Raw genomic sequence first — 22,327 nt, 5'->3', positions numbered from 1 at the left:
CAAGGTGCAGTTTTACCACTACCTTAACGTGCCCTGTTCCATAACATGCGCTGCCTCGCATTTATTTATTACCTGATTTAAGGCAGCTTTATTATGTCAAATGGTTACAATCGAGATTTCATCTTTCACAGAGAAACACAAGACACCCATTATAAAGATCATCAGATATACTTAAGTCGTGTGTGCAGAGGAGGTCCACTTAAACAGTGATGAATTTCTATACTAAATTAATTTATTGAATATCAAGGTCAACCGGATTCAAACCAACAAATATCCCCGGGAAGGATGTGACCAAGGCGGTAGACATAGGTGCATGTAGATTCTGTACTGTTTATGAACATTTTTAAAAAATGAGTTCTATTTGAGCAGCACAAATCCCCACCTCGTAGCCTAGTAGGCTTGTTAGTCCTCACAGCCGGTAAGTGGTAATCAGGGTTGGTAATGTGGTACTATGAATACACCATTTACCGTTTTTCCACAGTTCTAATAGTTAATCGCGTACATGTCCCCTCGTTACATTACTACAACACTTAACGGCAAGCTGGCCGTGTGGCTCTCTCTACCAGAGTAGTCTTTCAGTCGTTCACCTTCAGGACCTGCTCCTCTGTCATGCATTCAAGAAAAATAGCGATATGCGATCTAATATTGATTCGAGGCGCCATAAGTTAGAGGCGGACACAGAATGAATGATTTATCGAAGGCGGGGAGAAAGAGGGAAATGATAAAGTTTGTGAAGCGTCTCTTGTGTAGAACCCTTGTCCTCCAGCTCAGGATAGAGATGCGATATTCCGACATGTCTCAGAAATGAAATTCTGTCTGGTCCGTACGACCCATCGATCTTTGCAGCAGCCATGATATTAAATAGGCTTTACTGTGAGTTTGATGAGAGTCGATGTCTCAGGAGTAACCCGTTCAGACCCGAGTTTGGTTGCTTTGATCGTGAGGCTAGTGCTGAAGGGATTCAACAGCGCCAACCCAACCATACAAATGCCCCAGTAGTTTGGCCCCGTGGTATTATGAATGAGTCCAAATGTCCCGGTGTGTTAGGATAAATGTATTACGTCCATACAGTAGAAGGCACCGCGTGGTAATGACATAGAATGATTGCTTTCTACATAGTCTTTTAAAACACCGCCGAGAAACTCCCAGCAATCGATGCAATAATTGGTACAAAGGTTTCAGGCGGGAGTCACATGTTAAGGTTCTTACAGCGAGGAGGATATGAAAGAGGAAGATGGAAACACATATGGAAGCTGGCTGTGGCACTGGTGTTTACTGTGCCCGATCTGGCACGTCCACTTCATGACGTGTTGAATTTCGGACTCACGTTCATCATATTGTTTTAGCTTTAGTCGGAAGGGGCGAGGGATCAATATTTGTGCATTTCATTTGCCCGTAATTGGCACAAATTCCCGCAGCACAGATAGATCCTTGAATCGAACTGCCTTTAATCTAATCCAAGAAGTGCTGGTGTCCGCGCCCCTGTGTACAAGCCAGCCACCTCGTTCCGAAGAGAGCACGCTGCCTATCAGATAGAAAGCTGGGGTCGATCGCTCCCAAATTCACCCCTTTCTACCTACGTTCATCAATTTGATTCCAGTCTTGTTTAATGGAGTAGACTTCTAATTAAACGCTTGCCGCAACAAGCGCTACTGGAATATCTGATCTCGATCGGCGGGCAGTTTGGTTTGTTAGAGATAGCTCATTAGCTGCTGGAACGTCCTCAGTCGCACGAAGCATCGCCAGCAAGCTTGGATGGTTGTTAGCGGGAACTGTTTGTGTTCGAAGATAATTATGCACAATTGCATGTAACATTGAATCCCTAACGTTGCTGTCGACTGGATAAGGGAGGGTCTATCCTCTGCCCCACAAGTGCCATCGCTTGGTCGGGAAATGGAAGCACGCCATTGGTCGATGGACAATGTGGACTACAGTATCTAATATATGAGGCAGCTAGTGTAACAGAAAGTGTAACGCCGAGGGCTGAAGCAACGAGTGAGGACCAGGCACTACCACGACCAAAGATTGAGCCATCTCTCTCCCACTCCTCGAGGTAAGGCTGTCTTTGATGTATCGACTCGCGTTTTGCTGTGGATGGGGACTAGGGAGGTTAGGTTACTGCTTCATCCGCGCCCACCATGCATCGTATCATTGTTTTCCTCTCACAAGTAATTAACTTGTCGTCGTAGTTTGTATCGATCTTGAAAACTTTCCCAGACCTTGTCTGAGCGAGACAATCTAATTACAAGGTACAATTGTTCCCAACAAAACAATTGATGAATACAATTCTCTGGATACTAGGGTGACCTTTCCGTGTATATTGGCTAGATTCTTATACAGGCTGGTCGTGGTGTTCTGGTACCTATATAGGTTGGGGACATTGTTCATAAGATTTTCAAAAGCTTATTCAACTTCAACTGTTCTGTAGCTCAAGGATATATTGGTATGTGTTTATAAACAAAGTGTCGGCGTGTCTTCACTAGAGTCGAAGTGTAAGTGTCCAGATAATAGGGCTGAAACAGGAGATATACATAGGGTTGCCTGGACAACTTCCTTAAATGTCGCCTATGATTTTCAAACATCTTAATATCTTTTGACGATTCGGTTACGGGGAATATCAATGATCAGCTGTATATCAAGACTGCCAATGACTTTAATTATTGTCGGCGAGCTGATTCTGCCCTGACATGAAGCAATATGATCTTTGCTTCCCTCTCGTTGTTTGATACCAGATGATACAGTCTGTCCATGGATGATTACAGCTGATGACGCTGCATCTGTGGCCAGACACGACGTCCCTCTATCAGGTGCCTACTGGATATAAACCGGTAGTGTATGTCTAGAACCTATGCTGATCCATTACGTTACGCCTAACTCTCGTCTTGTCATTCACTGGTACTAATGCCTGTTCCTGAACAGGCTTAAGTGAATATTATATTATGGAAATCTAGATCCGTCACTTTTCGGATTCCTGTTTAGAAGTAATAACACACTTGTATTTTGTATACATTGTACGGTTGGGTAGAGGCTGGTGGGTCCGGGTTTACAGATAGGTTGACTTATGTTTGTTTCTTCATGATTTCATATCTCTGTTCTAATCCCCACCAAAGATTTCTGCATTCATCTGACGAGGTTTCTGAACACCGTGTGTCATCGCTGATTTCAGTGATCCATATTGTTATCATCCTGATCTTGCCCAGTGGAATCTGTCTCGGCGGATAATCGAGGGTGGTTATTCTCTGGCGTTGGCGTTATTTATTTACATGTGATATTGCTTGGATCTCTCCTTGGATGTCTCTATTGGTCCAATTGTCAAAGATTTCTAGTTCTTGACTTTTCTGCTTGTCGAGGTTTCGAACCCCAGATTCTATCAGAATGTAGTCCTTAGTTTTCCAGTACTATATAGCGGATTGTAGTCTCTGGTTTGCCAGTACTATATCGCGGATTGTGGTCCTTGGTTTGCCAGTGCTATATAGCGGATTGTGGTCCTTGGTTTGCCAGTACTATACAGCTGATTGTGGCCCTTGGTTGGCCAGTATTATATAGCGGATTGTGGTCCCTGGTTTACCAGTACTATATAGCGGATTGTGGCCCTGGTTTGCCAGTACTATATCGCGGATTGTGGTCCTTGGTGTGCCAGTACTATATAGCGGATTGTGGTCCCTGGTTTGCCAGTACTATATAGCGGATTGTGGTCCCTGGTTTGCCAGTACTATACAGCGGATTGTGGTCCCTGGTTTGCCAGTACTATATCGCGGATTTCGCCAAAAGCCTATGTATCTGTTACCCCGTGGCGTCAAACTCAATCCACTCACTCACTCATGCCAGACTGGGATTTCTCACTGTTATAATGCAGTGCTCGTTTCCACACTGCAATAACTGACTAGTTTCATGCTGGAGACTGATTAGATAAGGGTAAATGTGCCTTACTGTTTGTTCTACAGATTAGGTGTCTCCTCGGACGGTTATCCAAATCGTACATATTAGCACTAGCTGAGACATGACGTGTTTGTCTAGTCAGTCTTGTCAACATGGGGCGGAGCTTTGGTCGTACATACCGAGGATAACGATTCATGGAACTATCTGGGGGATCGGTCGACCGAGGAGATTTGTCATGCTACATGTTCAACATTATGGGAACAATTTCACATCATACATGTTCGACATGGCAGGGGGCAGTTGTACAATTCACATATAGTTCATCTTATTACTGCATATTTAGGCAACCATTTCCCAACTTGGTGAACCTGACCCCGGGTTAGACACTAGGAGCTCCTTCTGTGGCTAATGCCATGATGTGATGACAGTAAGGTCTACATTTGAATCACTGTATGCAGCAAATGGCTTTATGTGATGGCATATATGACAACAGGAGCTGCAATAGATGCATGAATGCTCCAGTATTTTACAGCCCACACTAGATCTACTCGCATAGTGCCACTAGATACGTGATATCTACTCTCATAGTGACACTAGACTTGGTAATACTATGCTCCTGTATTTGACAGTCCTGACCAGATCTATTTACATTCTGACACTATAGACCCGGTGTGCTCCTGTATTTGACAGTCCTGACCAGATCTATTTACATTCTGACACTATAGACCCGGTGTGCTCCTGTATTTGACAGTCCTAACCAGATCTATTCACATACTGACACTTGGACCCGGGGTACTCCTGTATTTGCCAGCCCTTCCAACACTAGATCTGACTCATCTGTCGAAAAGTACCTGAGTAAGAGCTACATCTGATTCTTTATATCCTTAAGGTCTTCATCGGATGACGAGAGATGGGTTCCGGTTCACAATGAGATCTATAGTCGATGGAAATGAATGAGTGTTTGTCGTTTCTTAAATGCAATGGTCACATCAACTGCTACTTCCTTTTGTCACCAAGGCAAGAAATGTGGGTCCCTTCTAACTTGCCATTCGACACAGCAAACTGTGACTTTCCAGGCTATATCTAAATTGTATCCATAAACCTACTTGCTTCTAGGATCTATGACATTAAGGCTACAAGTGAACGTGTTATACCATACAGCAAGGATCGTATTCTGAAGCTACTTGTTTCTATGTTTGACATTAAGGCCACATGTGAACGTGTTCTACCACACAGCAAGGGTCATATTCTGAAGCTACTTGTTTCTATGTTTGACATTAAGGCCACACGTGAACGTGTTATACCATACAGCAAGGGTCATATTCTGAAGCTACTTGTTTCTATGTTTGACATTAAGGCCACACGTGAACGTTATACCATACAGCAAGGGTCATATTCTGAAGCTACTTGTTTCTATGTTTGACATTAAGGCCACGTGTGAAAGTGTTATACCATACAGCAGGGTTCGTATTCTGAAGCTACTTGCTTCTAGGATCAGATTGGATTCTATGTATGACGTTAAAGCTTATCCGAACTTTCTTATACCGTACATCAGAGGTCACCATCTGAATCTAGGGGCTTCTAGGGCCAGGTCGGAAATGAATCTCCTCCTAATCACTGATGACTGCTGCAAGGAGAGGTAGTAAAGCTAGGAACTCTTTCAGCCTACTGACGCCACAAATTCTTATGCCACTATCATTGAAATACATTAATGGACCATTTCTATTACAAAACCACATCAGCTCTAATTTTGAGTTACATAATGGCGAAATGTGTCAGACACCAGAACATGTGTTCTAATTCATCGTGGCAGTGAATGCGGGGGCGAGAGAGAACCTATTATAATCCAATATAGGATAATTGAAAGCGTCACTCGACTTAAATCGCCGTGCATCTGCTTCTTGACGACTTCAGACATGCTGGAAGCAGTGATGAAACCCATCACATTGAAGAATTCGTTTAAAACTCATTCGACACTGACACTTCCTTCAAAAGAACCACTGGCAGATGTTGAACTGATGAAACATAAAAAGAAATCTGTTGAAACTTTGACGAAGCATCCTTTCAAAAACAACGAGACGTTTGAAATGTGCTGCAATTACGCATTGACATGTGAACATAACTGTTTGGCTATTATTGCAGTGTGATATCAGCGTGTACAACTATAAGCCTGGAGTCTGCAATATTTCAACAGCTGTTGATACAACTCCAGCAAGGCACCGGGTTGTACTGCTGACAGACATGGTTCTACGCTTATACAAGGTAGAAACCCTTGGGCAGAATTTCTGTCAATGGTATAAGCATCTTTTATGCGTTTCTATATCGGAAGGCGATCCTTAGCGTATATTTATTAACTATTTTCGTCACCTACCGCCCAAGGGTACCGAAATCAATCATTCTGATGGACATCCAACTCATTGAGAATGTCGTCGTAGAGGTTTTTTAATGGTTGCAGTCATAAGCCATTCTCCTAGCAGAGAAGGACAGTCTTGCCCATGTGTCGATCGCCTGGTGTCTTAAACGTAGGATAGGACAGTCTTGCCCATGTGTCGATCGCCTGGTGTCTTAAACGTAGGATAGGACAGTCTTGCCCATGTGTCGATCACCTGGTGTCTTAAACGTAGGATAGGACAGTCTTGCCCATGTGTCGATCGCCTGGTGTCTTAAACGTAGGGTAGGACAGTCTTGCCCATGTGTCGATCGCCTGGTGTCTTAAACGTAGGATAGGACAGTCTTGCCCATGTGTCGATCGCCTGGTGTCTTAAACGTAGGATAGGACAGTCTTGCCCATGTGTCGATCACCTGGTGTCTTAAACGTAGGATAGGACAATCTTGCCCATGTGTCGATCACCTGGTGTCTTAAACGTAGGATAGGACAGTCTTGCCCATGTGTCGATCACCTGGTGTCTTAAACGTAGGGTAGGACAGTCTTGCCCATGTGTCGATCGCCTGGTGTCTTAAACGTAGGATAGGACAGTCTTGCCCATGTGTCGATCGCCTGGTGTCTTAAACGTAGGATAGGACAGTCTTGCCCATGTGTCGATCACCTGGTGTCTTAAACGCAGGAAAAGACAGTCTTGCCCATGTGTCGATCACCTGGTGTCTTAAACGCAGGAAAAGACAGTCTTGCACATGTGTCGATCACCTGGTGTCTTAAACGTAGGATAGGACAGTCTTACCCATGTGTCGATCACCTGGTGTCTTAAACGCAGGATAGGACAGTCTTACCCATGTGTCGATCACCTGGTGTCTTAAACGCAGGATAGGACAGTCTTGCACATGTGTCGATCAAATGGGGCATAAACGTAGGATAGGATAGTCTTCTTCACGTGACGTGTCACAGGTAGGACAGGACATGCTTGCTCACATGTCCCCCGAGTGTCATAACGGTCATTTGATAAAGTCGAATGTCATTTGTGCCTTTTCGCGAACACCTGGTGTCATCGCTGATTGGTGGTGGTTCGTGAACGCGCGCATGGTGTGTGGTCGACTATTGGCGAAGATTTCTTGTGAATGTGGAGGGTCTTTTGTCGCTTTTGTACATGTTCTGAAGGAAGTTAATGGAAGCAGTTACTGTCGTATGTACTAACTGTGGATACACCTTTTTGAAAAAAGAGGGATACTTTTTTGTGATTTGGCAGTCCGTGTTGGGTAGTCATGACCTTTGGTTGGACGATATGCAGTCATTTTAAAGTATCAGTTCAACAGGGAGACGTTATCCAAAGTTACAAATGCTAATCAGTGTACAATATTCACAACACGCATCTGAAATGAATAAAGACATGAAATCCATGACGAGACATGACGAGACAGGCAACCTACAACATGAAGGGATACACCCTTGCCTCACCCCGTCACTCAGGCTATTGTGTTTGACGCCTCACCTCGTCATTCAGGCTATATTGTTTGACGCCTCACCTCGTCACTCAGGCTATAGTGTTTGAGCCTCACCCAGTCACTCAGGTATTAGTGTTTGAGCTTCACCCCGTCACTCAGGCTATAGTGTTTGAGCCTCACCCCACCATTGAGGCTGTAGTGTTTGAGCCTCACCCAGTCACTCAGGCTATAGTGTTTGAGCCTCACCCCACCATTGAAGCTATAGTGTTTGAGCCTCACCCAGTCACTCAGGCTATAGTGTTTCAGCCTCACCCAGTCACTCAGGCTATAGTGTTTGAGCCTCACCCAGTCACTCAGGTATTAGTGTTTGAGCCTCACCCAGTCACTCAGGCTATAGTGTTTGAGCCTCACCCAGTCACACAGGCTATAGTGTTTGAGCCTCACCCAGTCACTCAGGTATTAGTGTTTGAGCCTCACCCAGTCACTCAGGCTATAGTGTTTGAGCCTCACCCAGTCACTCAGGCTATAGTGTTTGAACCTCACCCAGTCACTCAGGTATTAGTGTTTGAGCCTCACCCAGTCACTCAGGCTATAGTGTTTGAGCCTCACCCAGTCACTCAGGTATTAGTGTTTGAGCCTCACCCAGTCACTCAGGCTATAGTGTTTGAGCTTCACCCAGTCACTCAGGCTATTAAGTTTGAGCCTCACCCAGTCACTCAGGCTATAGTGTTTGAGCTTCACCCCGTCACTCAGGCTATAGTGTTTGAGCCTCACCCCATCACTCAGGCTATAGTGTTTTGCACCTCGACCCGTTACTTGGGTCATAGTGTTTGAGCCTCACCCCGTCTCTCAGGCTATAGTGTTTGAGCCTTACCCCGTCACCCAGACTGTAGTGTTTGACGCCTCACTCCGTTACTTGGGCTATAGTGTTTGAGCTTCACCCAATCATTCAGGCTATCGTGTTTGACGCCTCACTGTTATTGATTCTGAACAATTGCCAATTGCAAGACATCTTGTACCTTTAAAATGAAACGATTGTGCAAACTGAAATTATTGAGGCGATTAGTCAACGTATTATATCGATGTGTTGACAAATTAAGAGATATTGACGTACATACATGAATTTCGTACCGAGGTTCGAACCCCTAGGGTATTTCTAATTTATCACAAAAGAAGAGACCACCGAAAATAGAACTCATTGTTGTTATTACAGTAAAATGACTCCAGGTGTCCAGGGTACGGGTGACCATCACCCTACACATTAAGTGTCCCTTGGGTTCTTGGTGCAGATTTTCATTTTGATTACGAATCCAATATTCTCCCTCAATATGATCCTTGGTCGTGCACCTTACGTTGTGGTTTGTTTGCCCGGAGTGATAAACGTCTGCGACCTGTGCCACATCAGACGTTCCCCGGTCCAGCTGACATGTCATGGTATGTTTCTTGTCATGATAAACGTCTGCGACCTGTGCCACATCAGACGTTCCCCGGTCCAGCTGACATGTCATGGTATGTTTCTTGTCATGATAAACGTCTGCGACCTGTGCCACATCAGACGTTCCCCGGTCCAGCTGACATGTCATGGTATGTTTCTTGTCATGATAAACGTCTGCGACCTGTGCCACATCAGACGTTCCCCGGTCCAGCTGACATGTCATGGTATGTTTCTTGTCATGATAAACGTCTGCGACCTGTGCCACATCAGACGTTCCCCGGTCCAGCTGACATGTCATGGTATGTTTCTTGTCATGATAATACCGCGGTGTTAATCCAAACTGATGCAAGGAGTATTCGTATTCGAATCAAACAGAACCCGTTACAGTCATGTACTGTTACATGTGCCTTTAGAGAATGGTTTGGTTCGATGTGGTAGTGATGTGGTTGTGCTGTGGTTGTGCTGTGGTTATGCTGTGGTTGTGTTGTGGTTGTGTTGTGGTTGTGTTGTTGTTGTGTTGTGGTTGTGTTGTGGATGTGTTGTGGATGTGTTGTGGTTGTGCTGTGGTTGTGTTGTGTTGTGTTTGTGTTGTGGTTGTGTTGTGGTTGTGCTGTGGTTGTGTTGTGGTTATGCTGTGGTTGTGCTGTGGTTGTGTTGTGTTTGGTGTGGTTGTGATGTGGTTGTGCTATGGCTGTGTTGTGTTTGATGTGGTTGTGATGTGGTTGTGCTGTGGTTGTGTTTTGTTTGTGTTGTGTTTGATGTGGTTGTGATGTGGTTGTGCTGTGGTTGTGTTGTGTTTGTGATATGGTTGTGTTGTGTGTGATGTGCTACGCGTGTCAAGCAATATTCCAGCAGCTCCAGCCTTTGGTGTCTAAATCAAAACCCTCCTCATCTGTTTCATATTTAGATCTATGCAGAGTGACACACACAAAAACTATCCACAAGACTATGAGAAGAGCGGTAAGGGCTAATAGTCAACTTTCCCTTTATGTTGAACAATATTCCCCAGTCCTTTAATGATGTATGTGTACCTGGTTTAATCATGTTTGATGTTCCAGCTGAACTTATCATGAATTGTATGTCCAGCAATATTCCAGCAACCCCAGCCCTTTAATGATGTATGTGTACTGGTTTAATCATGTTTTATGTTTGATGAACATATCATGATTTGTATGTCCAGCAATACTCCACAGCTCCAGCCGTTATGTCTATATTTTACAACTTTAGAGGCACAATCAAATAGTCAAAGAGCATCATACAATGCTTGCTCAAAAAGTTGTTTGATGAGGGTTCAGGGGTTTCCAAATGAGACGTATCAGTGACAACAATGATGTATGATGCAATTCCTTGCTTTGACTTGTACCAAACGTTCCCGTGATTGTTTTTCAAGGGAATATTTAACTTGCCTTTGCGTGTGTTTGTGACGCAGGCTACCGGTGGGGCAGGATACGCTCACATTTTCGCGAATACCTCCTCCCAATCCCATTATGTGATAGTGATTCATAAAAACATGCTCATGATAATGTCGGAGTCGTGCAATCGACCCTGCTTGTAGTCGAGATTTCTTATGATTATAGAAATGGTTTTGTCGCTTTATTCACAAGGAAGTCTGAAGCGACGTATCCCCAGAGTCGCCTTTCTAAATCTGTCAAATCAGACCCAGACGCTGATCATCAGCAGGACGCAAATGTGTTCTGGTCTCCTTCTGAAACCAGCCTTGAATACAACAAATTCCCAGTTTACAATTGGTGTTGAAGTTTCAGTATTGATCCGTGCTGAGTAGGCCCCATTGAGCACCTTGGCGAATACCCGCCGTCACCAGCATCCCCATCACGTTGATGCAGCGTGTGACCGACATCGCGACCCTCCCGGGGGACCAGCATTCCTGTTAGTAATGTGTTGCGCTGGTGTGTGTGCAGGCAGCTGCCGCTGCTTTACAAGGTCGGGGAATTACTTACAATCACTGTGAATCAGTCAGTTACACTACAATAGTAGATGTGAATACATCCACAGCGCGGTCGGCATAAAATGTCTGGACAAATCAGAGACTTCCGGTAAGGGCAATGTCTCGCTGGGTTATCAGTGTGTCGGTTTGTGTGTCTATATGTGTCTGTGTGGCTGTATGTGTTTCTGTATGTGTGTCTGTATATTGGTCTGTGAGTATGTATATGTGTATGTATGTGTGTCTATGTGTATGGGTCTGTATGTGTCTGTTTGTGTGTGTATGTGTTTCTCTATGTGTGTGTTTGTAGCACTGTCTTTAATTACTGTTTTTCTCAGTGTTCATCTTTCTATTGTCTTATTCTCGTTTCCTCTCTGCCCTTTGCTCTGTCTATTGGTATGTCTTGTATTCTTCATGTTAAACTGTTTCTATCTACATAATATACTTACTGTATACACATCTTTCACGTTTCTGTCCGTCAAGACGTATACACACACACACACACACACACACACACACACACACACACACACACACACACACACACACACACACACACACACACACACACACACACACACACACACACACACACACACACACACACACACACATACATATATATATATATCCTTATATTGTATGTCTGACTGTACATATACCATGTCTGGCGTTCGGCAGTCAGGATATGTGAACTAATCTTACAGGCAACATAAAACCCTATTTCACCTCTCCTAACTGTTTATATCTCTGTCGTCTTTCTGTCTATCGATCTGTCCTATACGTATATTTTGAATCTCTCTGTTATTATGCTGTGTATATTTCTTCACGATGGGGTAGCCTCGTGGTTAAAGCGTTCACTCGTCACGTCGCTCGGGTTCTATTCCTTACATGGGTATACTGACTGACTGACTGAGTATGGTTTTACGCCGCTTTTAGCAATATTCCAGCAATATCATGGCGGGGGACACCAGAAATGTACATGGGTACAAATAGTGATTATATTATAAAATGATAAACAGTATTGCACCAGATTATCTGTGTAATCTTGATCTGCGTCAGATAGATATAGATAACCATTACATATTACAAAACCAATACAAAGAAATGGTATTCAGTTACAAGAAATATTTTGAAAGACTTCGTTTTGCAGTAAGTCATTTCTTCCAGGTACCACCCGCCTTTGAAAAAACTGTAACCAGATGATGTTAAGCATTCAAGCACGTACACGTGTCTTAAAAAGGCATTGGATACTTCTAAAAGTTGTATATACTTGACTTAAATTACGGTACTCGATATTTTCTAATTGTCCATGCTCGTGTAAGACTTGGATGCGGTGATCTCAATAGTCATAGCGTTGAAAGACATTATTCAAAATTAATATTGCAGCATGTCAGTGTGGTTTTCATTTGGAGTCTCCACTTCACTTCCTCTTTGCTTGTCCTACTTATTGTAACATTAGAAACACTATGTACTATTACACAAAGGGTTTTGATCTGTAAACAGCATTGTGTGGTAACAAGAATTTAACAAGCGATACTTCTGTCTGTCCATATCTTTCTGTCTTTTTATAGACCGCCTCCGTGGTCTAATGGTAGAGCGTCCGCTCGGAGAGCGGAAGGTCCAGGGTTCGATCCCCAGTAACGTCATACCAGAAGTCGTTAAAAGATGGTACTTGTTGTTACCCTGTCTGGCGCTCGGCATTAAGGGGCTAAAACAAGGACTGGTCGGTTCGGAGTCAGTATACTGTGTCTGAGGGGTATTCATGTTAAACTGCGACATGGTATCTCAGTGTGCTAGCACTATAAATCGGCATCAGTCCGGACTAGTACAAGTAGCCACACACACACACTTACACGTGCATGCACGTCGCTATATAAGTGCACTAATCTTGGACGCGACGTTAAACCCCATTTCACCTCACCTGTCTTTTTATATAAAATAGTGGTAGGTTTGTACATTGTGTATATATATCTTACGCTTATACGCACATGACTGTAGTGTTGGTAACATGAGTGGTCTTCTTATTATATAATTTGTATTGTTTCTTGCCCTTAAAGTTTTGATGTTAACATAATTACGTAACAGGGAGCGGTATTGACAGAAGCCAGTTGGGCCTGTTTGCCAATACCTTTCAAGTTAAGTTGAATACAAAATGTTTAAAGTAAATAGTGAAACCCATTGTTGGTCTTCTCTGGCATTGAAATCTTTCCAGACGTTTCTGAAACAAGCGGCGTAACACAACACTCACTCACTCACTGATTGCTTTGTGTTGCTGTCTTGCTGTCCTCCGCTCGGTCATCACGCGTGTCTCAATGTCCATACACCGGTCCTGTGTGCGCCTTATTGTTCTCGAAATGCCATTAACATTTACTCTCAGCGTCTTTCAGTCTCATTGTCTGTCTGACCAGCTGTTTGTGTCTCTACCCGTATTCTAACATTCTCACATTCCAACATTCCAGAATTCTGTTTCCATTATTCTGACTTGGCGCGTCTCGCTGCCTGTCTTGCTGTCTACAGGTATATCTATAATTGTGATTTATTCTATTCAGTCCTCTGTGTTTGTGTCTCTTTCCGCCCTTACATACCCTCATTGTTCATCGAACTCAGCCCTTTCCATCGTCCAGCATATATTCCTTGTGTGATGGCTTGTTAGACGAGGCGTGTTGCTAACGAAGCTCATGGCACCAGTGGATACGACACTAGTGAGTTGTTAAAGCAACCCTTTGGTGTTGATACCGACGTGTTTCACGTCAAATATCAAGCTTGTCATTCCATTGATCAGGGAAACCACGATGACTCCACAAATCGATGTCTCTTTTTCCCAGATACTGTTTCATAAACTTTCATGGACAGCGTCTGCTTTGTTCATATTGGTATTTTAATAATTCATCTAACATATGGAACAGATACTCATTCAACATGGTCAGCTTCAACTATATTGGGAGTGCACATATTACCCTGAAGAACCCGCTGGACTGAATGCTGGCGTCTTCTGTGTGACGTCTTCATTGGACATCCTTTGAGAGCATTCACTACATGTGTCAGTGCTACCTACAGATGCTATTCCATCTATATTTCCGTAGACGTTGTAATTATTATATATAGAAAAGTGCGACAGTGAAAGCCAATATTCCATCATATGATCCCAGTGGGAGTATTGTGTTGTTACATCCTGAATCACCGATCTAAATTCCTTTTGATCATGCATTGCTGACCATCATCCCGATCCAAAAAAATCTTAGCATCACCAGAACACAATAAATAGGCCAGGAAGCACCCAAACGCTGCACACGATAGGCCTGTGTATACTAATGAAGCCTTTTATCTAAGGAGCCATTATGAAAGCATGTTTGGGCCATTATGTTCTTATGGAGAATCAATAGCGAGAAGAGGGGGGCCTGGGAGTGCATGGATGGTTTGGAGGATACTAGGCAGTGTGCGCCTGCAGGGGGCTATAGTGGCTGACGTGTGCATACACTTGCATCATGTCTGGTCATTAATTATAGATGGGCTCTGGCCAGTAATCAGCCTGACACGGGAAGATGGCAACAGGCAAATTAGGCTGTATTGTCAGCAGTACAGGTGCTGTGCGTGTGTAGATGTGGCGGGAGAAAGAGGCGGCAGACACTATGGGCATGTGTTTTATAGTATTCTTCATGGGCCTGTCAGATGATGACGAGACTCTTTGTCATAGTCCGTTAATGCACTGTATTGTCAGTGTTAGTTTCTGGCCCACGACATCACTTGGAGGGTTAAATGCAGCAGGTGATATGCAGGTTACGCATAATGCTTGTGTCTTTAGTTTTATTAATATGTGTTCAGCAGAGAGTAGGTGTGTGTTCAGCAGGTTGTGTGTGTGTTCAGCAGATGACAGGTGTGTGTTCAGCAGGTTGTATGTGTGTTTAGCAGGTAGTAGGTGTGTGTTCAGCAGATAGTAGGTGTGTGTTCAGCAGGCTGTGTGTGTGTGTGTGTGTGTGTGTGTTCAGCAGGCTGTGTGTGTGTTTAGCAGATATTAGGTGTGTGTTCAGCAGGCTGTGCGTGTGTTTAGCAGGCTGTGTGTGTGTTCAGCAGGTTGTGGGTGTGTTCAGCAGATATTAGGTGTGTGTTCAGCAGGCTGTGTGTGTGTTCAGCAGGTTGTATGTGTGTTCAGCAGATATTAGGTGTGTGTTCAGCAGGCTGTGTGTGTTCAGCAGGTTGTGGGTGTGTTCAGCAGATATTAGGTGTGTTTTCAGCAGGCTGTGTGTGTGTTCAGCAGGTTGTGGGTGTGTTCAGCAGGCTGTGTGTGTTCAGCAGGCTGTGTGTGTGTTCAGCAGATATTAGGTGTGTTTTCAGCAGGCTGTGTGTGTGTTCAGCAGGTTGTGGGTGTGTTCAGCAGGCTGTGTGTGTGTTCAGCAGGTTGTGTGTGTGTTCAGCAGGTTGTGTGTGTGTTCAGCAGGCTGTGTGTGTGTTCAGCAGGTTGTGTGTGTGTTCAGCAGGTTGTGTGTGTGTTCAGCAGGCTGTGTGTGTGTTCAACAGGTTGTGTGTGTGTTCAGCAGGCTGTGTATGTGTTCAGCAGGCTGTGTGTGTGTGTTCAGCAGGTTGTGGGTGTGTTCAGCAGGCTGTGTGTGTGTTCAGCAGGTTGTGGGTGTGTTCAGCAGGCTGTGTGTGTGTTCAGCAGGTTGTGGGTGTGTTCAGCAGGCTGTGTGTGTGTTCAGCAGGTTGTGTGTGTGTTCAGCAGGTTGTGGGTGTGTTCAGCAGGCTGTGTGTGTGTTCAGCAGGTTGTGTGTGTTCAGCAGGTTGTGTGCGTGTTCAGCAGGCTGTGTATGTGTTCAGCAGGCTGTGTGTGTGTTCAGCAGGCTGTGTCTGTGTTCAGCAGGTTGTGTGTGTGCTCAGCAGATGACAGGTGTGTGTTCAACAGGTTGTGTCTGTGTGTGTGTGTGTTCAGCAGGTAGTAGGTGTGTGTTCAGCAGGTTGTGTGTGTGTTCAGCAGGTAGTAGGTGTGTCTTCAGCAGGTAGTAGGTGCGTGTTTAGCAGGTTGTGTGTGTGCAGACTAGTGGTCAGAAGGTAATGGGTAGAGAGGAATAATGACCTCAGCAGCGGTCAGGGAAATTACAATTGTACGTGACACAGTTAAACAATTTGAAGAACTCGTGTTATTTGTATTGTTGGTGACGTATGTAGTTGTTACCATGGAAACAAATGTTAGTAGTTATCTGCCGTTTGATGTTGACATTTCGGGTCATTCCAGGGATGAAAAGATCCCCTGGCCCGATGCTTTACGTGCCGACGACTGTTTGAATTGTTGTGTATGCAGCCAACCACTCGAACTAAACTGTAATAACTGCAATACTTAATATCTGCTGATACGGCTGAAATACGAGGTAAAACAAGTCAATCCCTCTAAGACATACCATACGCTGGTTTTCAGTGATCCATTCATATAGTTTTAAACACTAGTTTGCCTTTTTACGCCCATACTCGCGACTGCTTATTCTCGGGTGCTGACATTTCATATTATGACGTCATGTTCTCTTATGTAATGTAATGTGGATTCTGTTGAAATGTGATACGCTGCTGTAAAGGCTGATTTGTACTACAGTAATTAGTACTGCAGTGATAGTACTGCAGTGATTCGTACAGGAGCGGTTAGTACTGCAGCGATTAGTACTACAGTGATTAGTACTACAGCGATTAGTACTGCAGCAATTAGTACTGCAGCGATTAGTACTACGGCAATTAGTACTGCAGCGATAAGTACTACAGCAATTAGTACTGCAGCGATAAGTACTGCAGCGATTAGTATTGCAGCGATTAGTACTGCAGTGATTAGTACTACAGCGATTAGTCCTGCAGCGATTAGTTCTGCAGTGATAAGTACTTCTGTGCCACCTGTGAGTGCAGTACTTTATTATAAATTATGTCATTATTTTTTATGTTTTATATATCTAGCTTCAAATGTAGACATGTGATACGCTACTGGTTATATATTACTGCCCTTGTCAACTTTTTCCTTTTCATAATGTGTGAAGATAATATTCTATTCACAATATGGCTGAACTATTACCAATGTGACTATTGTATTGACTCGCTCAGTCTTGCCCTTCCTTCTTACATACATATACTGTTACCGTGTTCCATATTTCTTAGATATACATGATATTGTCGTGTTATTGCCGTGTTCCATACTTCTTAGATACACATACTGTCGTGTTATTACCGTGATCCATACTGCTTAGATACACATACTATTGTCGTGTTTTTACCGTGTTCCATACTGTTTAGATATACATACTATTGTCATGCTATTGCCGTGTTCCATACTTCTTAGATACACATAATGTTGTCGTGTTATTGCCGTGTTCCATACTTCTTAGGTACACATACTATTGTCGTGTTATTGTCATGTTCCATACTTCTTAGAAACACAAACTGTCATCGTGTTTTCGCCGTGGCCCATACTTCTTAGAAACACAAAGTGTGATCGTGTTATTACCGTGATCCATACGTTTTAGAAACACATACTATTGTCGTGTTTTTACCGTGTTCCATACGTTTTAGAAACACATACTATTGTCGTGTTATTGCCGTGTTCCATACTTCTTAGATACACATACTATTGTCGTGTTTTTACCGTGTTCCATACGTTTTAGATACACATACTATTGTCGTATTATTGCCGTGTTCCATACTTCTTAGAAACACATTCTTCTGTCGTGTTTTTGCCGTGTTCCATACTTCTTAGATACACATTCTTCTGTCGTGTTTTTGCCGTGTTCCATACTTCTTAGATACACATTCTTCTGTCGTGTTTTTGCCGTGTTCCATACTTCTTAGATACACATTCTTCTGTCGTGTTTTTGCCGTGTTCCATACTTCTTAGATACACATTCTTCTGTCGTGTTTTTGCCGTGTTCCATACTTCTTAGATACACATTCTTCTGTCGTGTTTTTGCCGTGTTCCATACTTCTTAGATACACATTCTTCTGTCGTGTTTTTGCCGTGTTCCATATGTCTTAGATACACATACTATTGTCGTCTTATTGCCCTGTTACATACTTCTTAAATATAAATGCAGTGGTTGTGTTCCTTCTTTCATAGATACAATTGCAATTTCCGTGTTCCTTCATTCTTATGTACAGATAGATTCGTCGTGTTCATTCTTTCTTACATACAATACGTTTTGGCCGTTGCTATTGGCGTTTCCCTCCTTCTTACATGTAAATCTTAGTGCCCATTGCTCCCTTTATATGCTGTGGTCGTGTTCCTTCCATACATATATCAGTGTCGTTTTCAATATATGTTACATACACAAATACCGTGCATCACCCGATTTATATACAGATATGTTTCATCTCTCTTATACACATGTGTGTCCACCCCTTTTAAATATATACATGGCCCATCTCTCTTATATACAGATACAAGTGTTGTATTTTATTTCTGCTATATATCGGTACTATAGCCGTCCACCTTCCTTCATACATACAGCCGGATACACGCTCCGTGGTGTTAGGGCCGTCAGGTCGGCGACGGTTCGAATATCTTTAAGGTTGTAGATCGGTTTTCAATCGATGAGTTATTCTTAATTCATGAGTCATCTCATGTGTCGAGATTGTCTTGAATATGATCGGCTTATGACGACGTCTTATGGCTAATGCTGCCTGATCTTTGTTTCAGAATGATGTGAGCCGACCAAGAGGAGTCGAGGAGACCAAACAACAATGGTTCAACTGTTCTACTACGAGACCCGGGGGAAATGCTGTCGGAAGGTGTTCAACTACGAGGGCTACCCCACCAAGGTCTTGCTGTTTCCTTACGAAGGGTGGGCCCAGCCTGCTCTCATCTCCTACTGGACACTTAAAACTTACTGGTGGAGTCGATCCAAGTGTAAAATTGTGGAAGTTATAGGTTCCAAGAAGTCCACGACGAAAGGCAAGATGGTTGACAAAGGTAACGGAACTATGATGATTCAAGGCAAGTTCAAGGAACAGCCTCAGCCCGATTTCCGGATGCATCTAACGACGAATGTGAGTCAGGCGGACTTTCAGTTGGGATACTGTGTGACCGGGACACTAGAGCGTGGAGATAAGAAGGCAGGGGGGCTTCAGCTCACACACTTCGCCATGGTCAAGAGAAGAGGCTATTGATTCGCCATGCTCCACTGAAGACGTGTTAAACAATTCCGCCTCTCGTATCGGCATTATTGATATGTAAGCTTTCAACCTGGACAGAACCGGCTACAGCTTCCCACACCATGGAGGTCATGTGCTACCTATTCCGACTGCAGGACACGTAAACTTTCCCAGCCTGTATTCACCATATACAGGATTCGAACCTGGTACAAATAGGACAACTAGTTGTCTGTTTCCAGAAAAGCATAAATCACCCAATACCAACAATTTACAACTGTTGATGCGGACATACAATTTGCGTCACTTTAATAAGATTGGGACTTTTATGTTATAGAAAGCGTGCCTGCCTATAGAAGCATGTCCGGATACCTGCATGGTGTTGTGCTTGTACTCATCGCCAGAAATGTTGTGCAGCACAAGCAGTGCTTCTACCGGCCAAACGGGGCCCAGTCCTCTGCTGCTCCGTCTACTGTGCGCGTATCATTCCATTGCTCATCTACAGACAGAGACAAGTTATTTTTGTCGACAGTTTGTGTTGACCATCATTGACATCCGAGACATTGTTATGGCGCCCAAAATGGGCTCCAGTCGTTGTGCTTCATCAATCTTCCATCTACTAAGGGACTTTTGACATATACTTTATTCGTCGACAGAAAATAGATATTTTCTATTATAGCAAGTTTGTATATGTTTGCTTAGCTCCTGGTGTTCATCCAGAGTGTACAAATGTCGTAATCAAAATCACCAAACTCAAACTTGATCCATCTTCGCTTGGTGCTCCTCGTAAGCCCACCAATCAATGGCGATCTGGGAATCTTATCGACGTGATAGCCAAGACAGTATCGATCACCTCTAATTGCAAATCACGTTAGTTTTTCCGTCTCGTCATAGTACGATTCACAATCTGGAAAATCTGTATTCATTTGACTGCAAACACTGACTATTACCGTGTGTTATCTTCATTTGAGACACGAACTATGAATACGATGTCGTCCCTATTGGAGACATACAACCATTCCAACTATATTCTTACTATTCGTTAATGGTTTATTGATTATTCTGTGAGTATTGTGTGTGTTCCTCTCCTTTCCTTCTATCATTCCAGCTGTGTCCTTTGTTAATTTTGACTTGTTTGTGAATGTCACTTAGAGCCGACCAATGTATACTTAGAGCTATGAAAGGCTGTGAGATTGAAAACTGTGCCAAACGGTAGTCGATTATGGTATAAACCCAGTTGTTATCATACATCGTCTTGTCTGGTTCTTCCGCCTAAATCTCAGTCAACTCCTTTGGGGCAACTTGACATTAGAGTGTGTAGAACACCCAATAGGACAAAGGGCATATAGAATAGACAAAAGAGTTTTAGTAAAACTTAGATCGATATACATGTATAAACACGATCTAGGGTGCAGAACGGCTTTTGAACATCTCACTGGACGTAAATGTTATTTTTAACAGTGAGTTTTACAGAGTGTTGAGTCATACGTATTCTTTGTAAAGCCAGTTGGTCAGTATGTATGTCGTGTTGACGAGATTCCTCTGTACATCATGGTGAATAATGGCCGCAGTCAATTGTGAGGCGCACCTGGCTGTGGTGTCGACACAATCCATCCCCGTGTTACAAGTGCCTCCTTAAACACTTGAAACACCGGAAGCTGGTTTATCAAGATGGTTGCCAGACTTGATAATGCCCCCTTATACCACCGTGTTTACGTCACTTCCGGTACTGTGAATAAATATACACCATTGATGCAAAAAGTCTGCAGTGGCGATATTGGCGAGCAATACCCAGGGGCACCTGTGTACATTTGTACCATCAGCTTAAGCTAAGCCCTTATTAAATCCCTAAAGGTGAAAGCATGCTGGTAGGGTTAGGGCAGTGGTGGGATAATTACACCTCTCGTCTTCACCATAGTGACAGTTGTCATACAAGGCAAATGGCTGTCTTGTCCTTCATGTTTGACAACACTGCGAGAGCAGATGAGTTACTGACAATTTGCACGCGATGCCTACATTTTCTTCATCAATATTCCATGGCCCGGATTTATTGAGGTAAATACAGGGGTACTTAATCCATCATCATGTCCCTCTGATTGTATACACAACAATCACGTGTGAATCATGAGGACGGTGCTCCGTCACAATTTAGACTCCTCACCAATTGCAGAGGGTTTTGTCCAATCAGTTCAGCAGTTTTGTTGGTGTTTAATAAATCAACTTGTTATTGATTAATAATTGTGATAACAATTACACTAGTGCCTTTCAACAGCTGCGACAATTGAGAGTTTGGGGAACAACTCTGTAACTGTAGTTTGATGTAATGGCTATAGTATGACAATGCCTACTTGAGTGTCTAGCAGCATGCTGATAATAAGGAACTGAAGGCACAACCCATCACTTATTATATCATGATAACAATACTCTCTTATGAAACTAGTTTAACAGTCGTCTTGCAACAGGCACTTGTAGATCAACAATTACATATACCAATAGGTTCTTTGAGGAAAAAGGGATGGTGGGGTAGCTTAGGGATTAAAGCGTTCTCTCGTCACGACGAAGACCCGGGGTCGATTCCCAAAATGGGTACATTGTATGAAGCCCATTTCTGGTGTTCATCGCCATGATGTTGCTGGAATATTGCTAAAATCGGCGTAAAACCTCATTCACTCTTTGACGAAATGCAGGTTAACAGTTGCATAACAACATATTTATTAATTTAATAACTTTATAGTTTGTGTTTGGTAAAAATAGGTTTAATTATATTCACTTCAAACTATAAAAATATGAAATTTTGTAAAAATAATCTGAATAGTCGTTGTCGTGCTAAATTTAAGATTAATCATTGTGTAACAGTGGCGATTATGAATAATGTATTCCAAATTTCCCACCAAATGAGTACAAATGAGGTCAGCCACCAGGCGAGTGGTGAATAACTCAATCCAGCCGTCCCACACGCTAATTGCTTGCGTTTTATGGCCATCTTCTGTACATTAATTGTAAATTATGTTTACCCATCAGAATGTATTTTATGGTATGGCGTATTGTGGGTTATGCATCGGACTTTTCCACGGCCAATGCAGAAAGACCAAATACTGTTATATCTGTTAGCTATTCCGTGT

General features: G+C 43.3%; 1 protein-coding gene across 1 annotated transcript; it reads left to right on the top strand.

The window, feature by feature from the left end:
• Nucleotides 1-1,250: 1,250 nt before the first annotated feature.
• Nucleotides 1,251-20,436, top strand: LOC139469655 (uncharacterized). The gene is made up of 2 exons (XM_071251885.1): nucleotides 1,251-2,053; nucleotides 18,754-20,436. Exon 2 carries the CDS (start codon nucleotides 18,798-18,800, stop codon nucleotides 19,221-19,223), a length of 426 nt encoding a protein of 141 aa, XP_071107986.1. The 5' UTR covers nucleotides 1,251-2,053; nucleotides 18,754-18,797; the 3' UTR covers nucleotides 19,224-20,436.
• The last annotated feature ends 1,891 nt before the right edge of the window (nucleotides 20,437-22,327 follow it).

This window comes from Haliotis cracherodii, unplaced genomic scaffold, assembly GCF_022045235.1.
Source record: "Haliotis cracherodii isolate W230 unplaced genomic scaffold, xgHalCrac1.p SCAF_2, whole genome shotgun sequence".
In the NCBI taxonomy this organism is placed as follows: Eukaryota; Metazoa; Mollusca; class Gastropoda; order Lepetellida; family Haliotidae; genus Haliotis; species Haliotis cracherodii.
This window is presented reverse-complemented; position numbering and strand designations above follow the sequence as displayed.

Excerpts from the sequence above, each read along its gene's own strand:
- LOC139469655 (XM_071251885.1), top strand. The coding sequence starts at position 18,798 with ATGGTTCAACTGTTCTACTACGAGACCCGGGGGAAATGCTGTCGGAAG.